At 38.8% G+C, this 18,472-nt stretch overlaps 1 protein-coding gene across 1 annotated transcript in view; it reads right to left on the minus strand.

Moving 5' to 3' along the window:
* Nucleotides 1-10,581: 10,581 nt before the first annotated feature.
* LOC145977875 (uncharacterized) overlaps nt 10,582-18,472 on the minus strand; it is a 469,373-nt gene continuing 461,482 nt past the window's right edge. Inside the window, exon 18 of the mRNA XM_083110208.1 lies at nt 10,582-11,141. Within this exon, the coding sequence (XP_082966334.1) occupies nt 10,964-11,141 (178 nt within the window). The 3' untranslated portion in view covers nt 10,582-10,963. The remainder of the gene's footprint in view (nt 11,142-18,472) is intronic.

Consider the following 18,472-nt stretch of genomic DNA (forward strand, 5'->3'; position numbering starts at 1 on the left):
CGGCATAGACACGCGTTCGCGCGATGTCAGTGAGGAACTTCAACCTACCCGACTCGGTCCAGGGAAATAATGGAAGACGTTCAACAACCCAATCATCCGATAGGCCAACGAGCTCAACCATTCAGGGGGGACAACTCGTGTTCCCAATTTCTCCCTCTGATAGGCTATCGAGGCAACCAATGATAGATACAGAACGCTTTAGCGATTCTGAAATGCACAATATCGACAACCGGGAACCTCAGGGCACTGCATCGGAGTTCGGTTACACATCAGATTCTGTTGTAAATGAAGAGAGAAGAGTATCCGCTCACAGGGGAGCCATCTCCAAATCGCAAGGAGGGAAAATGCGCCCACCACGACGAGTAGATTCCAGATCTTCCGAAAAGTTATTTATGAAGCCAACGGATAGAAGAGAACGTTATATGCAATCCACACAAAAGAAGACCGTTGATCCCGATGGGTTTCAACTCGTACCTTCAAGAAAGAAAGTTCCTGCCAGTACTGCGACTGCGGATCCACCATCAATAATTGAAACATCAAATATATATGATGCCTACACATCAGACCAACCGGAATTACCACCTGAAAATATGCAGATTCAAACAGAGGGAAAAACGAAATACCTTCCGTTTCCACACCAAAACCTACCAGAGAGCCGTTGATCTATGTCTATCATCAACCGGCACCTCATAATTTTGTCATGAAAACTATCGAAACTACCAAGATTAACCCAAGGGTGCGTTACACAATGGATAGTATACGTTTCCAATGTACTTCATCAAATGATTTCAACAAATTGAAAACATATCTGCAAACAAACAGAGAAAGATTCGCCATAGCTCCGAATCGTCAAAATCGTCCACTTCGGGTTGTCATTCGACATCTTCCTATAGATCTAGATACGAAGTTCATCATGTCGGAGCTCATTGATTATGGATTTGAAGCTATGAATGTTCACCAAATGAGCCAGCGTAACCCAAAAGGTCAAGGAAGGAAGAACATACCACTATTCCTGATTACTCTAAAGAGATCGCCAGCAGCATCAACGATCTATGATTTGGAAAGTATGAACATCTATAGGATTGAGGTCGTAGAATATCTGCCCCCAACAGTCATACAATTCCATGAATGCCAACGTCTAGGCCACACCCAGCAACAATGTTTTACCATACCACGCTGTGTTAAATGTGGTAAACCACATGAAGCATATAAATGTCAGAAGAAGAGGGATGATCCCCACATGTGCGAACTGTGGGGGAGAACATCCCGCAAACTTTAGAGGCTGTCGGATCTTCACTGAAATAGATCAACAACAGAGAAACCCTCAGATGATAACTGCCAGTCAACCTGTCAGAACCTCCATTACAGCTCCAGCTCCAGCTTCAACATCTATCAGGCCCACTGAAGCAGCACGTTATACATCTTATGCCTACAGAGCTGACCCACAGTCTCGAATGGGACAACGTCACCAACCTACAACAAATACTGGGCAAGCTGGCCAAGGTCTGCAAATACTCCTGGATCTGGTTAATACATGGAACTTTACCAAGATATGGCAACATGTATCCCGAGGACTACAAAAAATCTCCCAAGCAACCTCGGGAACGTCTATAATACCAATCATAATACAAATACTGATGGAAATGCAATCTGATGGCTGTTGTTAGTCGACATAATTTGCTTCAACATATCAATTTGCTGATATACAATGCCGATGGCATAGCAAATCAGACACCTGAACTCACTCATCTACTTTGCAATAAAATATAGATATTGCACTAATTAACGAGACTCACCTCAAACCACATATGAAATGGACCATCTCTCGTTATAGAATTTTTCGTGAAGACCGACTCCAACAAAGAAAAGGCGGACTTCTCATATTAACAAGACAAGGAATCAACGCGGCAAGAATAGCACTACCCACATTTACGTCAATTGAGGCAATTGCAATTAAGGTGCATACTACTTCAGAAGATCTGATATTAGTTGCAGCGTATCGGTCTCCAGCTACAGTGCTGGATTATCAAGACGTACTACAATTGGACACACTGGAATCCAACGTTATTGTTGGAGGCGATCTTAATGCCAAGCATCCTATATGGCATTCCAGAATATCTAACCCGTCTGGAAATATTCTACTGCAAGCGCTGCCAGATACTGAATTTTCTATATCTGCTCCACTGGACCCTACTTTCTACCCTAGGGGTAGAGGAACACCTGATGTCTTAGACGTAGTTTTGAACAAAGGAGTAGGTATTAGTTGTGCACCACATGTTGAAGACGCTCTTACCTCGGATCATCTCCCTGTTATCGCAGCTATTGCCCAGGGCATCTACTATCATAGGTTCCAGGCACTACAGGAACCCAAAACAGATTGGAACGCTTTTCGCCGGCAATCACATATGAGACTGAACCTCCATCGATCAATGAATACGGCTGAGGAGATCGATGAAGTAGTAAACAACTTTACAGAGGTTATTAAAACATCTTGGAGCCGAACAACGATTACCATATCTACTTTACCTACGCCAAACACTTCTGCAGTACTGGAAATTTTACTTTGTTTGACACGATGGGTCCGACGTCGCTGGTATAGAACTCAATCACCCCACCATCTTTACGAATGGAGGTTGCTTGCCAAATAATTACATAATTTCCTAGTAAGAGAGCGGACCTCCCAATGGGATGAACGTCTACGAAAACTGGAACTACAAGATAGGCAATTTTGAAAGTTAGCGCGCACTCTCAATGCAAGAGATAAGCCAACATTGAATTCCTTAAATTCTCCAGAAGGACCTATAGTCAATCCTCAGGAAATAGCGGAAACTCTTGCAGACCAATTCCAAACGCATTTCAAACTTCATGCAGAACTTACTGATCAACAAACAGAGCAAGAGGTTCAAAATATATACGACCAACTTCTACAACTTCCGTCGACTCTTGATGCTCCACACGTAACACCTGGTGAAGTCCAAAGGCTGACAAAAAAGCTAAAACCTAAAGCAGCACCTGGTCTAGATGGTATTCCACCTGCGGCACTTAAGAATCTCACAAGAAAGGGGTTTGTGTATCTTGCCAAACTTTTTACTAACATTATACGACTGGGCTATTTTCCAACACAATGGAAAATGGCAAAGATAATAGCTATTCCAAAAATGGGAAAGAATCCGCACGAGAAGACAAACTATAGGCCTATAAGTCTATTATCTCATGTTAGTAAGCTTTTCGAAAGGGTGTTGTGCCAGCGTCTCACAGTTATTATAGACGAACATCAGCTAATACCAAACCACCAATTTGGCTTTCGGAAAAATCACGGTACTACCGAACAACTTGTCAGAGTCGTTGACTATATTGCTGTTCCTAACAACAGAAAGCATCGTGTCGCTGGTCTATTTCTAGACGTGCAGCAAGCATTTGATAGAGTATGGCACGGTGGACTTATGCTCAAATTACAACACCTTCCGCTACCTCAGTGCTACTTAAAAATTATGATGAATTATCTGCAAAACAGAAAGTTCATAGTAACTGTGCAAGGGCAGAAATCTACTTCCAGATCTATTGAAGCAGGGGTGCCTCAAGGTTCTGTCCTTTCCCCTACTTTATACTCATTATATAAGGCAGATATTCCATATCCGAAAGAAGGAATATTAGCAACATATGCAGATGATACTGTATTGTTAGTACATGCAAAATTACTGTCCACTTACGAAAAACGAATTAACAAGTATGTGCCAGAATTATTAAAATGGAAAATAAAAATAAATCCAACAAAAAGCAACACCATAGTTTTTGCATCGAGTGGAGCTAGGGATAAAATCAAACTTCAAATATTTCAGACGCCAGTCCCTACGGTCAATAAGGTAAAGTACCTAGGATTAAGCCTTGATACAAGACTGACTTGTGGCCCACAACTAGATGAGGTGGCAAGAAGGGCAAAACAAAGAACAAGATACCTCATGCCTGTACTAAGATCACCAGCGTTGACAATTGAAACAAGACTCCATCTGTATCAAATGATGATTAGACCTATATTATTATATGCCGGCCCTACATGGTTACAGGCCGCTAAAACACATTTGCAGAAATTGAAATATGTACAAAACAGCACTCAGATAAATTGGACATTACCCGTTAGCGACACGTATACAACAACTCCACGAAGACATGGACCAGCCCAGGATTAAAGATTTACTACATATTGCCCGGGATAACCTGTGGAGGCGGATTACGATGCACCCAAACCCATTAGTGCAAGCTATAGGTCAAATAAAACCCAGAGTAGAGAGGGTTTCACTTCCCCGTCCATGACTGTTTATATAAACCAGATAAATGAAATGACAATCAAGTTAATGTAATGATTGTGATTGTGAATGTTCATATATATGTAGCAGTGAGTAGATTTTGGGGATTTTCTTGGAACATTGTAAATTGTACTAACGCGACAGTTGCGTTAGTTTTTGTAAAATATTGATGTAAAGAAAAGTAATTATTGTAACAGTATTGTAAATTATTGTCGATTCCAGTTAATGTTAAATAAACAATATGCTGGGATACACAAATCCTGACGTCAAATCCTAAAAAAAAAACTAAAAAAAAAACAATACCGGAGCTCAGTCGACTGCCAGATGCCGACTGCGAAAGACCTGGTTCCCAGATCTAGTCTGGAAGTTTCCCCCACCGGGATCCAATAGCTTCCTTGAGAAGGAAGGAGGAGGATAAGAAAAGCAGATTTCCTAGCTACCTGGTCTGCTCCATAAGAGCTTGGTGTGCTACCCTTGGGTCGTGGCGCCCCAAGCTCAAGTCTCCTGGGTGCTTCCAGACCTTCCCTTTGTACCTTGCCGTCCCTTGCTACTAACTGGACATACCAAGGGACCGAACCGTTCCCTTGTCATAGCTGGATTGACTTTGCGGCGTTCTTTCATACCAACACCTTTGTGAAACCGCGGGCCCCTTGGCCCGTCTCTCGCTATTGATTGGACGCTTTCGCATGTTGTCTCCAGACGACGTGGCACGTGACGACTACCAAGGTTCCTATTGGTTACCTGTACTAGTTGGTTCCCCCCTAAATTAGATAAGAATACTAATACTGCCCAGGTACCTCACTGAGGAGGATTTAAGATCGTATGTGCTAAACAGGTTATTTACATGCATGTATAAATATAAATAAACATTTACTAGTTGACCTTTGACCTTTCCATACTAAATCCATACGAATCTCACAGTCAATGGGCATAGTTCCATAGTTGCTGTCTCCTAGTCGGTCTGAGGTCTCTTTGGGGCAACGAAACCGTGCATATGTAAAAAAGACGCCATAGAGAGATCGTTTCCAGTTCTTCAGGCAGCGAGTCGACTTTATCGGAAAAGAGAAAAGAAAGAAAAAATAGAACCAATGCTACGCGTGGTGGGATGACTCCCAGGATGGCTGACCTGAATTCCATGCGGAAATTCGACGGAAATATTATAGCCACTTCGGCTGAGATTTATCTGAAGGAATTAGATACCAACCTTGAGATCCTTCAGATCCCACATAGATACAGGCTGGAGATTATTCCTCGTTTGCTAACGGCCATGGCTTATCATTCGTTCTACTCTCATAAGAATGATTTCCACACATATTCAGATTTCCGTAGGGCGTTTAAGAGGCGTTTTGCTTCTTCAGAGGCAAAATAAAGGGAGTTGGCATCTGTTAGGGCCAAATGGTACAACAAAAACAATGACAATAGTTTGGAAGAATATGTTTGTTCTGTATACTCTGCTTACAGAAACCTGAGTAGCCACTACACAGAGCAGCAGGTGGTAAACCTCATAATCGGCCAATTGCCTTATAGGGTGAAGCAATTGTGTATGGCCCACGCTCCCGTAACTGTTGATTTGCTTGCAGATTTTGTTAAGAGATACGAGCAAGCGGAAGAGCAGGATGCTTGGCGAACTGCGTGGAGGAAGGAGAATCCTACTCACCAGAACCACCGAGATACTCCAAGCATGTAGGTAAACAGAAACCCGAGGGTTCGTATGGTCCAGAGTCAGAATAATTACCGTGAAAATCGCTCTGCAGATCCATATAGAAACGGCAATCGTTATCGTCAACAAACCCAAAATAGACAGAGACGTGAGTATGCTGCTGCCAGATACGAACCTTGTAAGAGACCACGAACTGAGAACCGTTTATCTTCACCGGAGCACAGTGAACCTTTGAGGGAAGGTCGTAGCTCTCCACGATTGCAAGTGGCGAGCAGTGGCTTACAAACAGATGCTGCAGTGTCGTACCCTAGTAACGAGCAGCAACAGAACGTCGAGCTGACCAAAAAATTTTGCTGGGAGAATGGAGCAAATCTCGACCAGGTGCAGTATTTTACCCCACGCCTGGCATAGAAACGTCCCCTTCTGATGTCGGGCGGTCTCGGATAGAACTGGGGCCTGCAGAAAATATTTCCCAGTCTGTAAATAATGACGAGAAGCTAGTGTTTGTTATTAATCATGAAGAGAGTGAGTTTCTTTACAATTTGTGTCAGACTAGTCAGTCTAAAAACTTTGGAAATTTCCGAACTTAAAAGAAGACAAACTTTCATTCTAACCTCAGTCACTTGTGGGATCTGCTTAGAAGTAGTAGTGTTACTGGCATGGTGGACTTCGGTTCTTACTTTTGCTTTTAACAGATAGATACATTTTGAATAATTGTGAAATCAAAGTTATCGGTTATTTTACTTTGCTACCGAATGACAAAGTTATAATGGAATTGTGTTAGCTCCATTACAGAACAACTACCTAATCTCATTCAATTCCAGTGTTCTATCTGGTAGATAGATATATCAGGCTTTGCAATGACATAAACTTTCCGTGCAATGGCGACAAAGGTCCAATAACTATAATGTCAATTTTTAAAGGTTTCCTGACAAAATGAAAAATGGACAGATCATTGACATTCTCAATGGACATGTTGAAAAAAAGACTAATTTTCAATTATTTTATTTCTTTTTTTAGCGTAGGTAAAAGGAAGCAACTAAAATGAGTAAATAAAAAATATTACGTTGCAGAGTGGTTAGCACAGCGCGCTACGACGCCAGGAGTCCCGGTTTCGAATCCCGACCTGCGCATGAGTGTTCTCTGTGAGTGTTCCTTCATCATTTCACCATTTTGTCGTTCATACTCATCTTCGCTTTCTGAACCGCCAGATTACCATTTCGGATTTACATCACGTGGCGTAGCGTTTCGTCCGAATTCCAGGAACAGGCAGCTTACTGATACTTGACCGAGTAGCGTTTCGTCCGAGGGCTACCATCCTAATAGTGTTTAATGAAGCAAACTGCTTGCTAAACACTCTTAAATGCTCCATCCAAGAAAATATTTTTTTGTTGTTGTAATATTTCTTTCCCTCTGGAACCTGCAAATCTCACCTTCACAGTTGTCAGATAGTAAGAAAGCGTTACCATCTGCCATGACTAAAATTTCTGGATCCAAGTTCACTTCTTCTCGACGATTTTATTTGATCTGATTTGTTGTTTTAAGTTTGTTGTTTGTTGTTGTTGTTTAAGGTAATCGGGACTGGACTTACAGTTTAAAGTGGGATCCGAACCACTTGTACCTCAAACGGGTATCGAACCCGGTACCCCTCTCTCGACGATTTGGCTGAGTCTGCACTCCCTGCCCCACACTCCGCTGTCTATGCAATGTAGTTTTAAAAGTTGGAAATTGAGGTATCCTAGTCACCAATTCCACCGCTGCCACCAGTTATTCAAGGTGTGACTCATCATCTTCCAGGCTCGGACGAAACGCAACTCAATAAACCGTCACGGACGAGCTGTAGCATTTTTCTCGGAATTTCGCTTTCGGATGAACTCCAACTCGGACGAAATGCTACTGAACCGTACAGCAGTCCCAATACCTGCTCCAAGTTGCACAGCTGCTTTCGGAGCCCTTGGTTTGGGAAGGTTATTGGGGTGAGGAAAGGGTCTTCATTTTTCATACTGAAGCTCGTCGATTTCGTTCTCCTATTTATCTTGGTTGAATTTTCTGAGATACGGAATCTACCTCATTTTCCTATTCATCACGTTTTATTGCGTCACCCACGGTACGTTTACATGTACTTAACATTTTCAATTCCCCTGTACCTGCGCGCTTTGGTTAGGTACGGTAAAAATAAATACCTGCCGTTCGTCAAATGTTGTATTTTTGTTTGTGTTACTCTTTCTTTTCGTACTTCAGTCAGGGAGCAATGCAGCTGATGTAGTCAGGAAGTAGCATGAATTGTTAATTCCCCGCACTGTATTTGACCTGTAAAAAAGCTATGTAAAGCCTCGTTTCTATTACCACAAATTTTCCGTGCAACATGACGCGCTGCATGTGCCAAGCATTTGTTGAAATGGTAACTGTCTGCAACATGCCGCGGCGCAAGTGCCGGGGACAAAATTGCCCCAAACGATTAAGACGCACAACATGCGCCGCGGACAATGGAAACAGCCTGCTGCAAGTTCCTGGGACACAGGCATACGCACTAGAGTAGAAACAGACGATGCGACTACAATCTGTGGTCCAACAAGATTTAATAACAATGCAAGATCACTTCCAGTCATTCTTACAAAGTTTTCGTATCCACTTTGAAGACGTAAGTCTCTTATCAACGAGTTTTTTTTTTTCGCTAGCAAACTTCTAATCCACCATCTAGGTCGTTTTCTCCTCTTTTTTTTAGAATTTCATGGTACGCGCCTGCCATAACCACAAAACCCTCCATAGCTGTATTGTTCATCTTTACACAAGTTAAATCACCACCAAATTATTTAAATACATGTGAAGAAACACTGACTACTCTAAAGCACTGCACAACGCTGCACTGCGGTCCTGCATGCACTCCAGTGTTGTTGCGGGCATATTTTGCAGAAGTACAAAGTACCTAGTTTTGAATTGAAAACAGTGCACTAAATGACACGCAACATGCGCCGGCACATGTTGCGCGTCATGAGTCTGGAACTTGTCAGAATGGAAACGTAGCTTAACAGAAACAGAAGGCTTTCACGATTTGTCTGAATATTAAAGTGATCTCTTTTTTCACACCCAAACATAAATACCTATTTTCAGATTTGAAAACGTAACAGTGGTGTAAGGGGTGACCTTCCACGTAGTACACCCAATCGTCAACTTCATTCCACGTAGTACACCCTGGACTGCTCTTTGCAGACTAACGAGGCTCTGGCGACTGGCCCTATGGCCACTATAATTCTGTTTGTTGTCCTTTTTTTGTGCTTATGTATGATGAGTGCCCCTTTACAGCCTCAGCTTTTAACCTAAGTCAGAATATTTTAATATTTCATTTATGCGACATTACAGTTATGTTATTTGTTATGGTAAGGGGCTGGACCCAGTATAACGTGGCGGGTGAACAATTAGCCGAAGTGCTGACGCACCCAAAATTAAAAAAGAAAAATGTAACAGGGAATATAGTTTTAATAAATGCGTATAAATATTTCACCATCGTTTATTTATGTACATGTTAATTTTTAAATATTGTGAAGAAATGCAGCAAAATGCTACTACGTATTCGATTGCTAATGTGAACCACTGTATATGTTATATTATTATTTCATCAACAATGTATGGTCAAACATTACTCTGCAGAGCTCCGTGGCGGAGCGGTTACCACAGCGCAATGCGACACCACAGGTCCCTAGTTTGGATCCCAGCCTGTGCATTGTTTTCATTATTTTCTTTGTGATGTCCTTTCATCAATTTTGTCATTTCATCACCCATCATTGTCTTTGCGAGTAGCCAAAAGTGGCACAAACCCAAAGTTAAATATAACAAATCAAAATCAAACATTACTTGGCATGACAAGAATGGATGGGTTATTTTGAAGCTGGTGTTATTAAAAGCAAATTGTATGTAGCTTTCCTAGACAGAAGTTTCAAACACAGAAACTGATTGATCGGATAACGGCTTTGGATTCCTACTCGAGCAGAAAATGTATATGTTTCCATTTATTACTTACAACAATAGCAGACTGATTTCCCGCTAAATCAAAGAAAACTTGCATTCACAGTTACAAATTGCAGTGTTGAATAACCTTAACTACAGATTTATCTCACTCCAATTCTGATTAATTGAACACCACACCACAACGTGGGTTATTAAATATTTTCAACTTACTCTCGAGTTCCTCAACTAAAAATAATTTGACTGCGATACAGAAACTCCTCTGTGATAACTATATACCACGTTATATGCAGAGTATACTTACGTTGAAATTCCATCATAATAATTTGAGTTCTTCAAGTAGTAGCTATAAAAATATAATTTTCCATACATATTTTCTTAGCAAAATATGAAGTTTCTCACTTCACATAACATATACACAGTATTTCACAAGAGTTTTTAGTTCGAGCTACGTGTTCATTTTAATACATGCTTACTATATACACCGCATCAATCAGGTAATCTATTTGTTAAATGTTCTTTGTTGAAATAAACTGCTTCAAGATCATATCATGTACATAAAAATACCTTACGTTTATTAAAGTCACTAAATTGTTGCAGATACTAATTACACCAAATTATGCATAAGGTTTATGAAATAAAACAACATTGTTTCTTGTAATTATTCTAATACAACGTGTAAGGAGATAACAAAATTACATGTGCATTTATTTAATTCATATTAAACGAAATTAAATTGTTTGAAAAATGTGATTTTTAATCGGTGCAAAACACAGGCTAAAAGGCAAATGCAATGTTCTGGGTAACGGAAGATATTTCTGAATATCAGAGCATAAATGTCATGTGTGTTGAGTTTAGTGGTGTTTCACTTATAATAATAATTATTTTAACGTTTTTGCTGGCGAATGTGCTGTTCCCAATCAGTTAAGGTTGAGATGTGGCTGAACGAGAGGAATCATGTGCTTTTAGCCTGAAATGTGAAAGGCTGAACAAAAAAGCTGAGAGCAAAATCGACTTCGTAATCGGTGCCAGAATTTCAAGGCTCCAATAATTCACTGAGGGCCTCAAAGTCCTCTAAATTTGTGAAATTTTCTTGGTTGCACGGGCTGTTCTCGTACAGGCGATCGAGTACTGTAGTGAAGAGGTTCGTTGTGTGTGGTATCTTGCAATCTGCTACAGATTCCTTCAAGCACTGGAGCTGCTGTTGCTTGGCCCTGGAAGAGAGTTAGTAAATGTTCATATAACGTAATTTTACACATTAAAATGTCATACATATATGAAAACAATTGGTGTCCGGGCAAGCATATTTTTTTAATGTGTGAGGAACTTGTACCTGAATCCACCAAAATAGTCCAGTCAAGGTCACGCCACCCATCTATAGTATTGACAATATGCAACTATTTCAACTTTCAGTAACAACCTTTTTTAAAGTAAGAAAGTAGTACTTAACGTAAAGAATATTGCGAGGAAATTTCCAAATTGCAATATTTTCTTCGTCATTCCGAAGAAAATAAGACATCTTTTCATGAAATTCACAAGGAAAATTAATATTTTATACAACAAACTAGAAAAGTGTTGAATCAGTGACACAAGAGGGCTGACAAAATAGTGAAACATTCTTAAGGTTCATAGATGACTACTGTAGATATTTTACACACAAAATGTATAAACACTGGAAGTAAGAAAGTAACATGTTCACAGAACCGAAAACAAATTCCGGCTGTGATATAAAATATCGTCGCAGGTACAAATTTCATTATTATTTTCAGTGTTTCCAGAGAAGACAATGGTGAAGACGTAGAAGACAAACATGACAACAATGAAAGCGACGAATATGATTCTTACAGGTGTGCATTACGATAGTGACAATCTGATTTAGTTTGTGAGCAGATCAAGACACGTGAAAAGAACATTCTGTCTGATCAGACGCCAAATATTACAGAATGTTGTCATACCTTACATACCAAACACATTTGCCAAATCCCATTCTGTTACAAGTCAATTCCATTCTCATGCGAAAGATTGTAATTATTCGCCATACTTCAGATATTGCGCCGTTGCCTACCGTGTCAATGATGTGCAAAAAACTTAACATGTTGTAATTGATGTTACTAGTGTTATAAAATATATATATATATATATAAACCAAGCTACTGTCAATTAGCTCTTTATTTATTGAAAACTTGAATTTATCCGCCATTTTTCAATATTACGGACTTAGGGGCAGGGTGATCTTCAGGGACTTTTGACATGTTATTATTAATGTTATAAGGAAGCTATGCACCAAATTACAGCTTGTTATGTATGAATTCTAATTACCTTATTTCGTGAAAACTTTCATCGTCCGCCATTTTTCAATAGGGTGACCTTAGCGTACTGGTGTTTGCCGGGGACTTTTGGCATGTTGCTATTAATGCTATAAAGACGCTATATACCAAATTTCAGCTTCACATAAATTAGTTTCTTTATTTTTCCTATTTTGACTACACTATAATACTTGTTCTATTACGAAGGTGCCTTTCTGTGCATAAAGTAGACTTGAAACAATAACTAAATCCGAGTCCGGGGACCATAATTTGTCACTTCATGTTGTCACAAATTTACTTCCCAGGAACATTTTCTTCACGGTTGGATTTTCAGACGACAGAAAACGTTTCCTGCAAGTACAGGTACAGAGGCTGGGGATAATTGCGATGCGTGGCTGCTGCAATCATGGAGAGAATCTTCAGCATAGCTTGCAACTACAAATCGTCCACAAGCCGGTTCAATCAGCATTTTATCAAGTTACATGAAATGATGATCTTTCGTGGTTTTCATATTTTAACTACATTTAAATCGCTCACAATTTAGATATCTCCATACTTAAAACCAATATCTAATTAGACACAAGAAGAAAACACAAATTATAAGTAAAAATACATAAAATATTGGGAAATTCATAATAACTAGTCCACTATTTTGAAATCCGTTTTTGGTGGTTTTCCGTAGTCAGATTTTGTCTGATTTAAATATGTTATTCAGAATGCTTCCTTAGCTGGAAAGTTTTTAAGTACCATCTGAAGCAATTTTGTCCAGGTTTGAGGTGAACTAGTGCGCTTGTAGCACAGATGTTGACCCTGATGCAGCAAAAGGAGAACATGTGCCTAACGATTGAAGATGTAATTCCACCTCCCAATACGCTCTGCTTTAATGCAATTCCGAAGCAGTGGCGTAGCAAGGGGTGAGCGAAGCAGGCGATCGCCAAGGACATCGCACCTAAAGGGGCCTTACCTCCCATGGAGTTGAAAATAAACAATGTAATAAATAGATGTGAGTAAAATATGGAATAGACTATTTTTCTGGGCAATAAAAGTAAAATATTCTGTTCTATCTGATTTCAAAATTTAGTCAAACGTTAGAATTTGATTTTTTGATTGATTTGCTTTATTTTGCTTTTGGCTAATTTTCGAAGATGGGGATGAGTGATGATATGATGAAATTGATGAATGGACACTCACAAACATCCATGCCGAGCTCGGGATTCGAACCCGGGATCCATGGCGTCGTAGCGCAATATGCTAACCACTCCGCCACGGTCGTCTACAAAATGACATTGGAGTATCAGATGTGACCACCAATGTTATGGTAGTAGTAGTATGAAAGTATATAATATAAGCACAAAAATTGTACAAAAGAAGAGGTTATTTGATTAAACAGCCTGATTTGCCTACACTTAAAACTATGGCAAGATGCCCTTATTCCCCATTTCTTCAAGTGTGATATGCTCTTAATTCCATGAATTCTGAATTCTAGTGTAGAAAAGAAGAACCCTCAATAGACAGATTTGCCTACACTTAAAACTATGCCAAGATGCTCTTATTCCCCATTTCTTCAAGTGTGATATGCTCTTAATTCCATGAATTCTGAATTCTAGTGTAGAAAAGAAGAAGCCTCAATAGACAGATTTGCCTACACTTAAAACTATGTCAAAAAGGGCATATAGCCCAATCGGTCATGTGTGTACATATTTAAATCTAGAGAATCTTGAATTCTAGTGTAGAAATGAAGAACTCCCCTTAGACAGATTTGCCCATGTGTGTAAAAGCTACATCTCTCAGTTTGTTGTTTTTGACTATACTTAAAACTAGGGCAAAAATGCTTATATTCTCATCCTCTACAACTTACAGATCAATACAATAGGACAAGGGCAGGCAAGCAAATTGATTTCATGTTTTTTCTAATCTTTGATCAGTTACATGTCCTGGCCAGCAATAAATTATGCACGCCTGGGAGATTTTATATGCTTGCATGCATGAGATAAAATCTACACTGTGCCCTTCCAGGGAAAATTCCCCTATACATGCCATCATGTTATTGACTCCAAGGGAAATTCCTAGTAAAAAGAACATTGGCCTCTTGCATGTTGTCATATATGCCTGAATTGGATTCAGGTTTTGCCTTGTTCTGATAATATATACCCGAGTGAGACTTACAGAAATATTCATTGCACATTTCAAAGTCCAACTTTGAATTGTATTTAGCTGATATATAGCTCTCCTGGGTTCTGATGCTCAATAGAATATGGACATAGTCCCATAGCTTATTGCCTTGTAAACAAGAGCTCTGGGTTCTGATACTCAATAAAATGTGGACATAGTCCCATGGCTTATTGCCTTGTAAACAAGAGCTCTGGGTTTGAATCCTGATAAAATGTGAAGCCTCCCCTGATGGCAAAGTGTTAATATTGCTGCCTTGTAAACAAGAGCTCTGGATTTGAATCCTGGTAAAATGTGAGGCCTCCCCTGATGGCAAAATGTTAATATTGCTGCCTTGTAAACAAGAGCTCTGGATTTGAATCCTGGTAAAATGTGTAAGATTGAAATACATGTGGCAAAATAATATGTCCACACGTGAGATTTTGAGAATAATCACTGCCAGTTGATATACAACTGATAGCTCCCAGATCTGAAACCTGGTAAAGTGTGTTATACAACAGCATAATAGAGCAAAATTATTTTATATTGGGGATTACCAGAGCCTAGTTACTGCTGTTGTTTGGGTATAAAAGCACCAGCTCAGTCACTAACTGCTGTTATAATTGTTTTGGCATATTGTCAATAGTTCTGTTTTTTTGGACCAAGAAAATTTATGTAAACAAACAACAAAAAATGCCAAATCAAAAATATTGCAATCAATGCAAAAAAATATATCTAGTTCTAATTGGTCTAGGCACCGGTTTAATTGTGACCGTAAGAAATGCAGAAAGGCCACAAAAATGTGTCCAAGATGCCATAAAATATTAAGCAAGGCATATTACAAAAGGCATAAGTGTAATTCTTATGTACAGTCATCAATATTGACCCCACAACCATCTACATCTGGTCTGTAAAGGAAGCATGAAACACCTGTTAATGCTAGAGCAGCAAAGCAGCCACGCTATGAACCACCTATTCATAGCAGTTTTAATGGCCAATTAAGGGATCACTGTTTTAAATCAGAGCCAAGATGTGGTATTAAGAATTTTTTGAACAGTATAAATCCTGATGTGCAGGCAATTCTAAATGCACAAAATGGCTCTTATAAGCTGTCCCTCAAATTGTTTACACAATATAAGAAACCAAACGGCACAAAATTTACACAGCCCCACATAACAGAAACTGTACCGGTATATTCAAATGCAAATTTAGACAAAATAATAAGCAGTTTGATAGATCAATTGAATATTAAACACTCTGAATTTGCTGGAAAAGAGTCAGGATGGAGCCCATGCGGTTCTTCACACAAGTTATATGTTAATATTTCTGAATTCAGCCCATTACAAGGTTCTACTTATCTGCCATTACCTGCCAATATTAAAAACAAAAGAGCCGTGGTTAACATAGAAAATAATGATGAGAAATGCTTTTTGTGGTGTATTTTAGCTGCTTTGTTTCCAGTTTCAAGGAATCCTCAGAGAATAAGTTATTATAAACAATATGAACACAATTTTGATGAAGCAATGAAGGGTTTAGAATATCCAATGTCTGTTCAGAATATTGTTAATTTGAAAAAAAAAAAGGCCAGGGATATCAATGATAAACAATTATCTATTAATGTTTTTATTTGTTCTACTGGCCGTGGCAATTGCTTGATAGCACCTCTCAGAATCAGTACACTTGATGATGATTCTGCTGTTCCGATTGATCTGCTCTTAATTGAAAGGGATGACACATATCATTACACTCTGATACATAATCTTGAAGCTTTAGTCAGAAAACAATTAGACAAATCTAAGACAATATTCAAGTTGTGCAGAAGATGTTTAACTGTATTTGATGGTAAAAAAGTAATAAATGGGGTTCGTGAAGTGAATACAGAAATTGCTAAAAACAAGTTAATTGAGCATCTGAAATACTGTGGCAATCATAAACCTGTTCATATGGTGATGCCTAATCCAAGTGAAAAAGCCAATTTTAAAAAATTTGAAGCCTTGTTGGAACACCCAGCATATATAGTCTGTGATTTTGAATCAAATCTCAAACCCCTTGCATTCTGTAGACCAGATCCTGATGAATCTTCAATTACACCATACCAGCTACATAAACCTTCTAGTTTTTATTATGTTGTTGTACAGGATGGTGTTGTTAGTAAAAAATATTTATACATGGGACCAGATGCCATCAAAGAATTTGCTCATAGAATAGAAAATGAGTGCCTTGACATAGCATCTAATGTCTTATTAAAATCAAAACCCATGTTGCCTTTAACAGAGAAACAGATTGAAGATTTCAACAATGCAGAAAAATGCCCGGTATGTGATTCTGAATTTTCAGATACAAATATCAAGGTGAAACACTATTCTCATACAGATGGTAAATTCTTAATGGCCCTGTGTAATAGCTGTAATATTAAGATCCAGAGACCAAAATTTGTCCCTATATTTTGCCATGGAGCATCCAATTATGATTTCCATCATTTGATCAGGTACGAGGGGTTTGACAAGCAGAATTTAAATATTTTAGCTGAAAATAATGAGAAATATATTTCCATTAGCAAAATAATTAAAGTTAATGGTGTTCCTATTCACTTAAGATTTCTTGATTCATACAGAATTTTATCGGCTAGCCAGGCTACACTGGCCACTCAATTATCTGATGATCAATTCAAAATCACATGTGCTTTGTTTCCAAATCAGGACCTGAAATTAATTAGGCGGAAGGGTGTATATCCATATGATTATGTTACAGATTTTTCTAAATTTGATGAGTGTGCTCTGCCATTACAACAAGAGTTTTACAGCAAAATCAGAGGATCTGGAATTACTGATGATGATTATCACCATGCCCAGTTGATGTGGAACAATTTAAAATGCCAGACATTTGGTGATTATCACAAGGCATATTTAAAACTTGATGTCACTCTCTTAGCTGATATACTGCAGGCATTCAGAAAATCTTCCATGCAAAATTATAAGCTGGATCCAATGTATTTTTACAGTGCTCCGGGCCTAGCATGGTCTGCAATGTTTTTAAACACTAAAATGCAATTGGATCTGATCCAAGATCAGGATATGTATCTGTTTATGGAGCAATGTATAAGAGGGGGCATGGTGCAATGCTCTCAGAGATATGCCAGAGCAAATAACAAATATATTCCTGATTATGATCCAGCACTGCCATCAAATTATATACTGTATGTGGATGCCAATAGCCTCTATGGTTATGCTATGATGGATAACCTGCCATATGCAGGGCTTGAGTGGGTTGAAGATTTCAATATTGAAGATCTTAAGGATTTTGATGATAGTAACTATGGCTTGTTCTTAGAGGTTGATCTGACAATTCCTGATAATTTACACAACACATTTTCTGATCTGCCCCCAATTCCTGAGGTTCAGTGCTCACCTGGCTCTAAACAGAAGAAATTGATGATGACTCTAGAGCCAAAACAGGGTTATGTCATATATTATAAAAACCTCCAGTTCCTGATGAATCATGGTGTTCAAGTGACCAAAGTTGGAAACGTTTTGAGGTTCAGGCACTCAAGATGGTTGAAGCCATATATTGATACAAACACAGAGCTTCGAACATCTGCAATGAGTCAATTTGATAAAACTTTGTTTAAATTGATGGTCAATTCAGTGTATGGCAAAACAATTGAAAATGTCAGAAAATATACTGATGTTAAAATAATTACTGACCCCAGCCGGAGCAAAAAATTGATAGCAAAGCCCCAACTTCTATTACAGAAGAATTTATGATGAGAATATGGCACTTTTTAATATGAAAAAAACAAAGATTAAGTTTGATAAGCCTATTTATGTAGGGGCTGTAATATTGGAATTGGCCAAATTACACATGCTGGAGCTCTATTATGATGTGTTGAAGCCTTTTTATGGTGATTGTGTAAAACTGATGTACATGGACACAGATAGTTTTGTTCTTGATATTCAAACAGAAGATGTTTATCAAGATATGTCCCAGCCTGAATTGTTTAAATATTTTGATACAAGTGAACATTCAAAAATTCAACACGACAACAAAAAGGTGCCTGGCAAGTTAAAAGATGAGACACTTGGTGATGTTAT

This window comes from Lepisma saccharinum, chromosome 23 (assembly GCF_977018435.1).
Source record: "Lepisma saccharinum chromosome 23, izLepSacc3.1, whole genome shotgun sequence".
NCBI lineage: Eukaryota > Metazoa > Arthropoda > Insecta > Zygentoma > Lepismatidae > Lepisma > Lepisma saccharinum.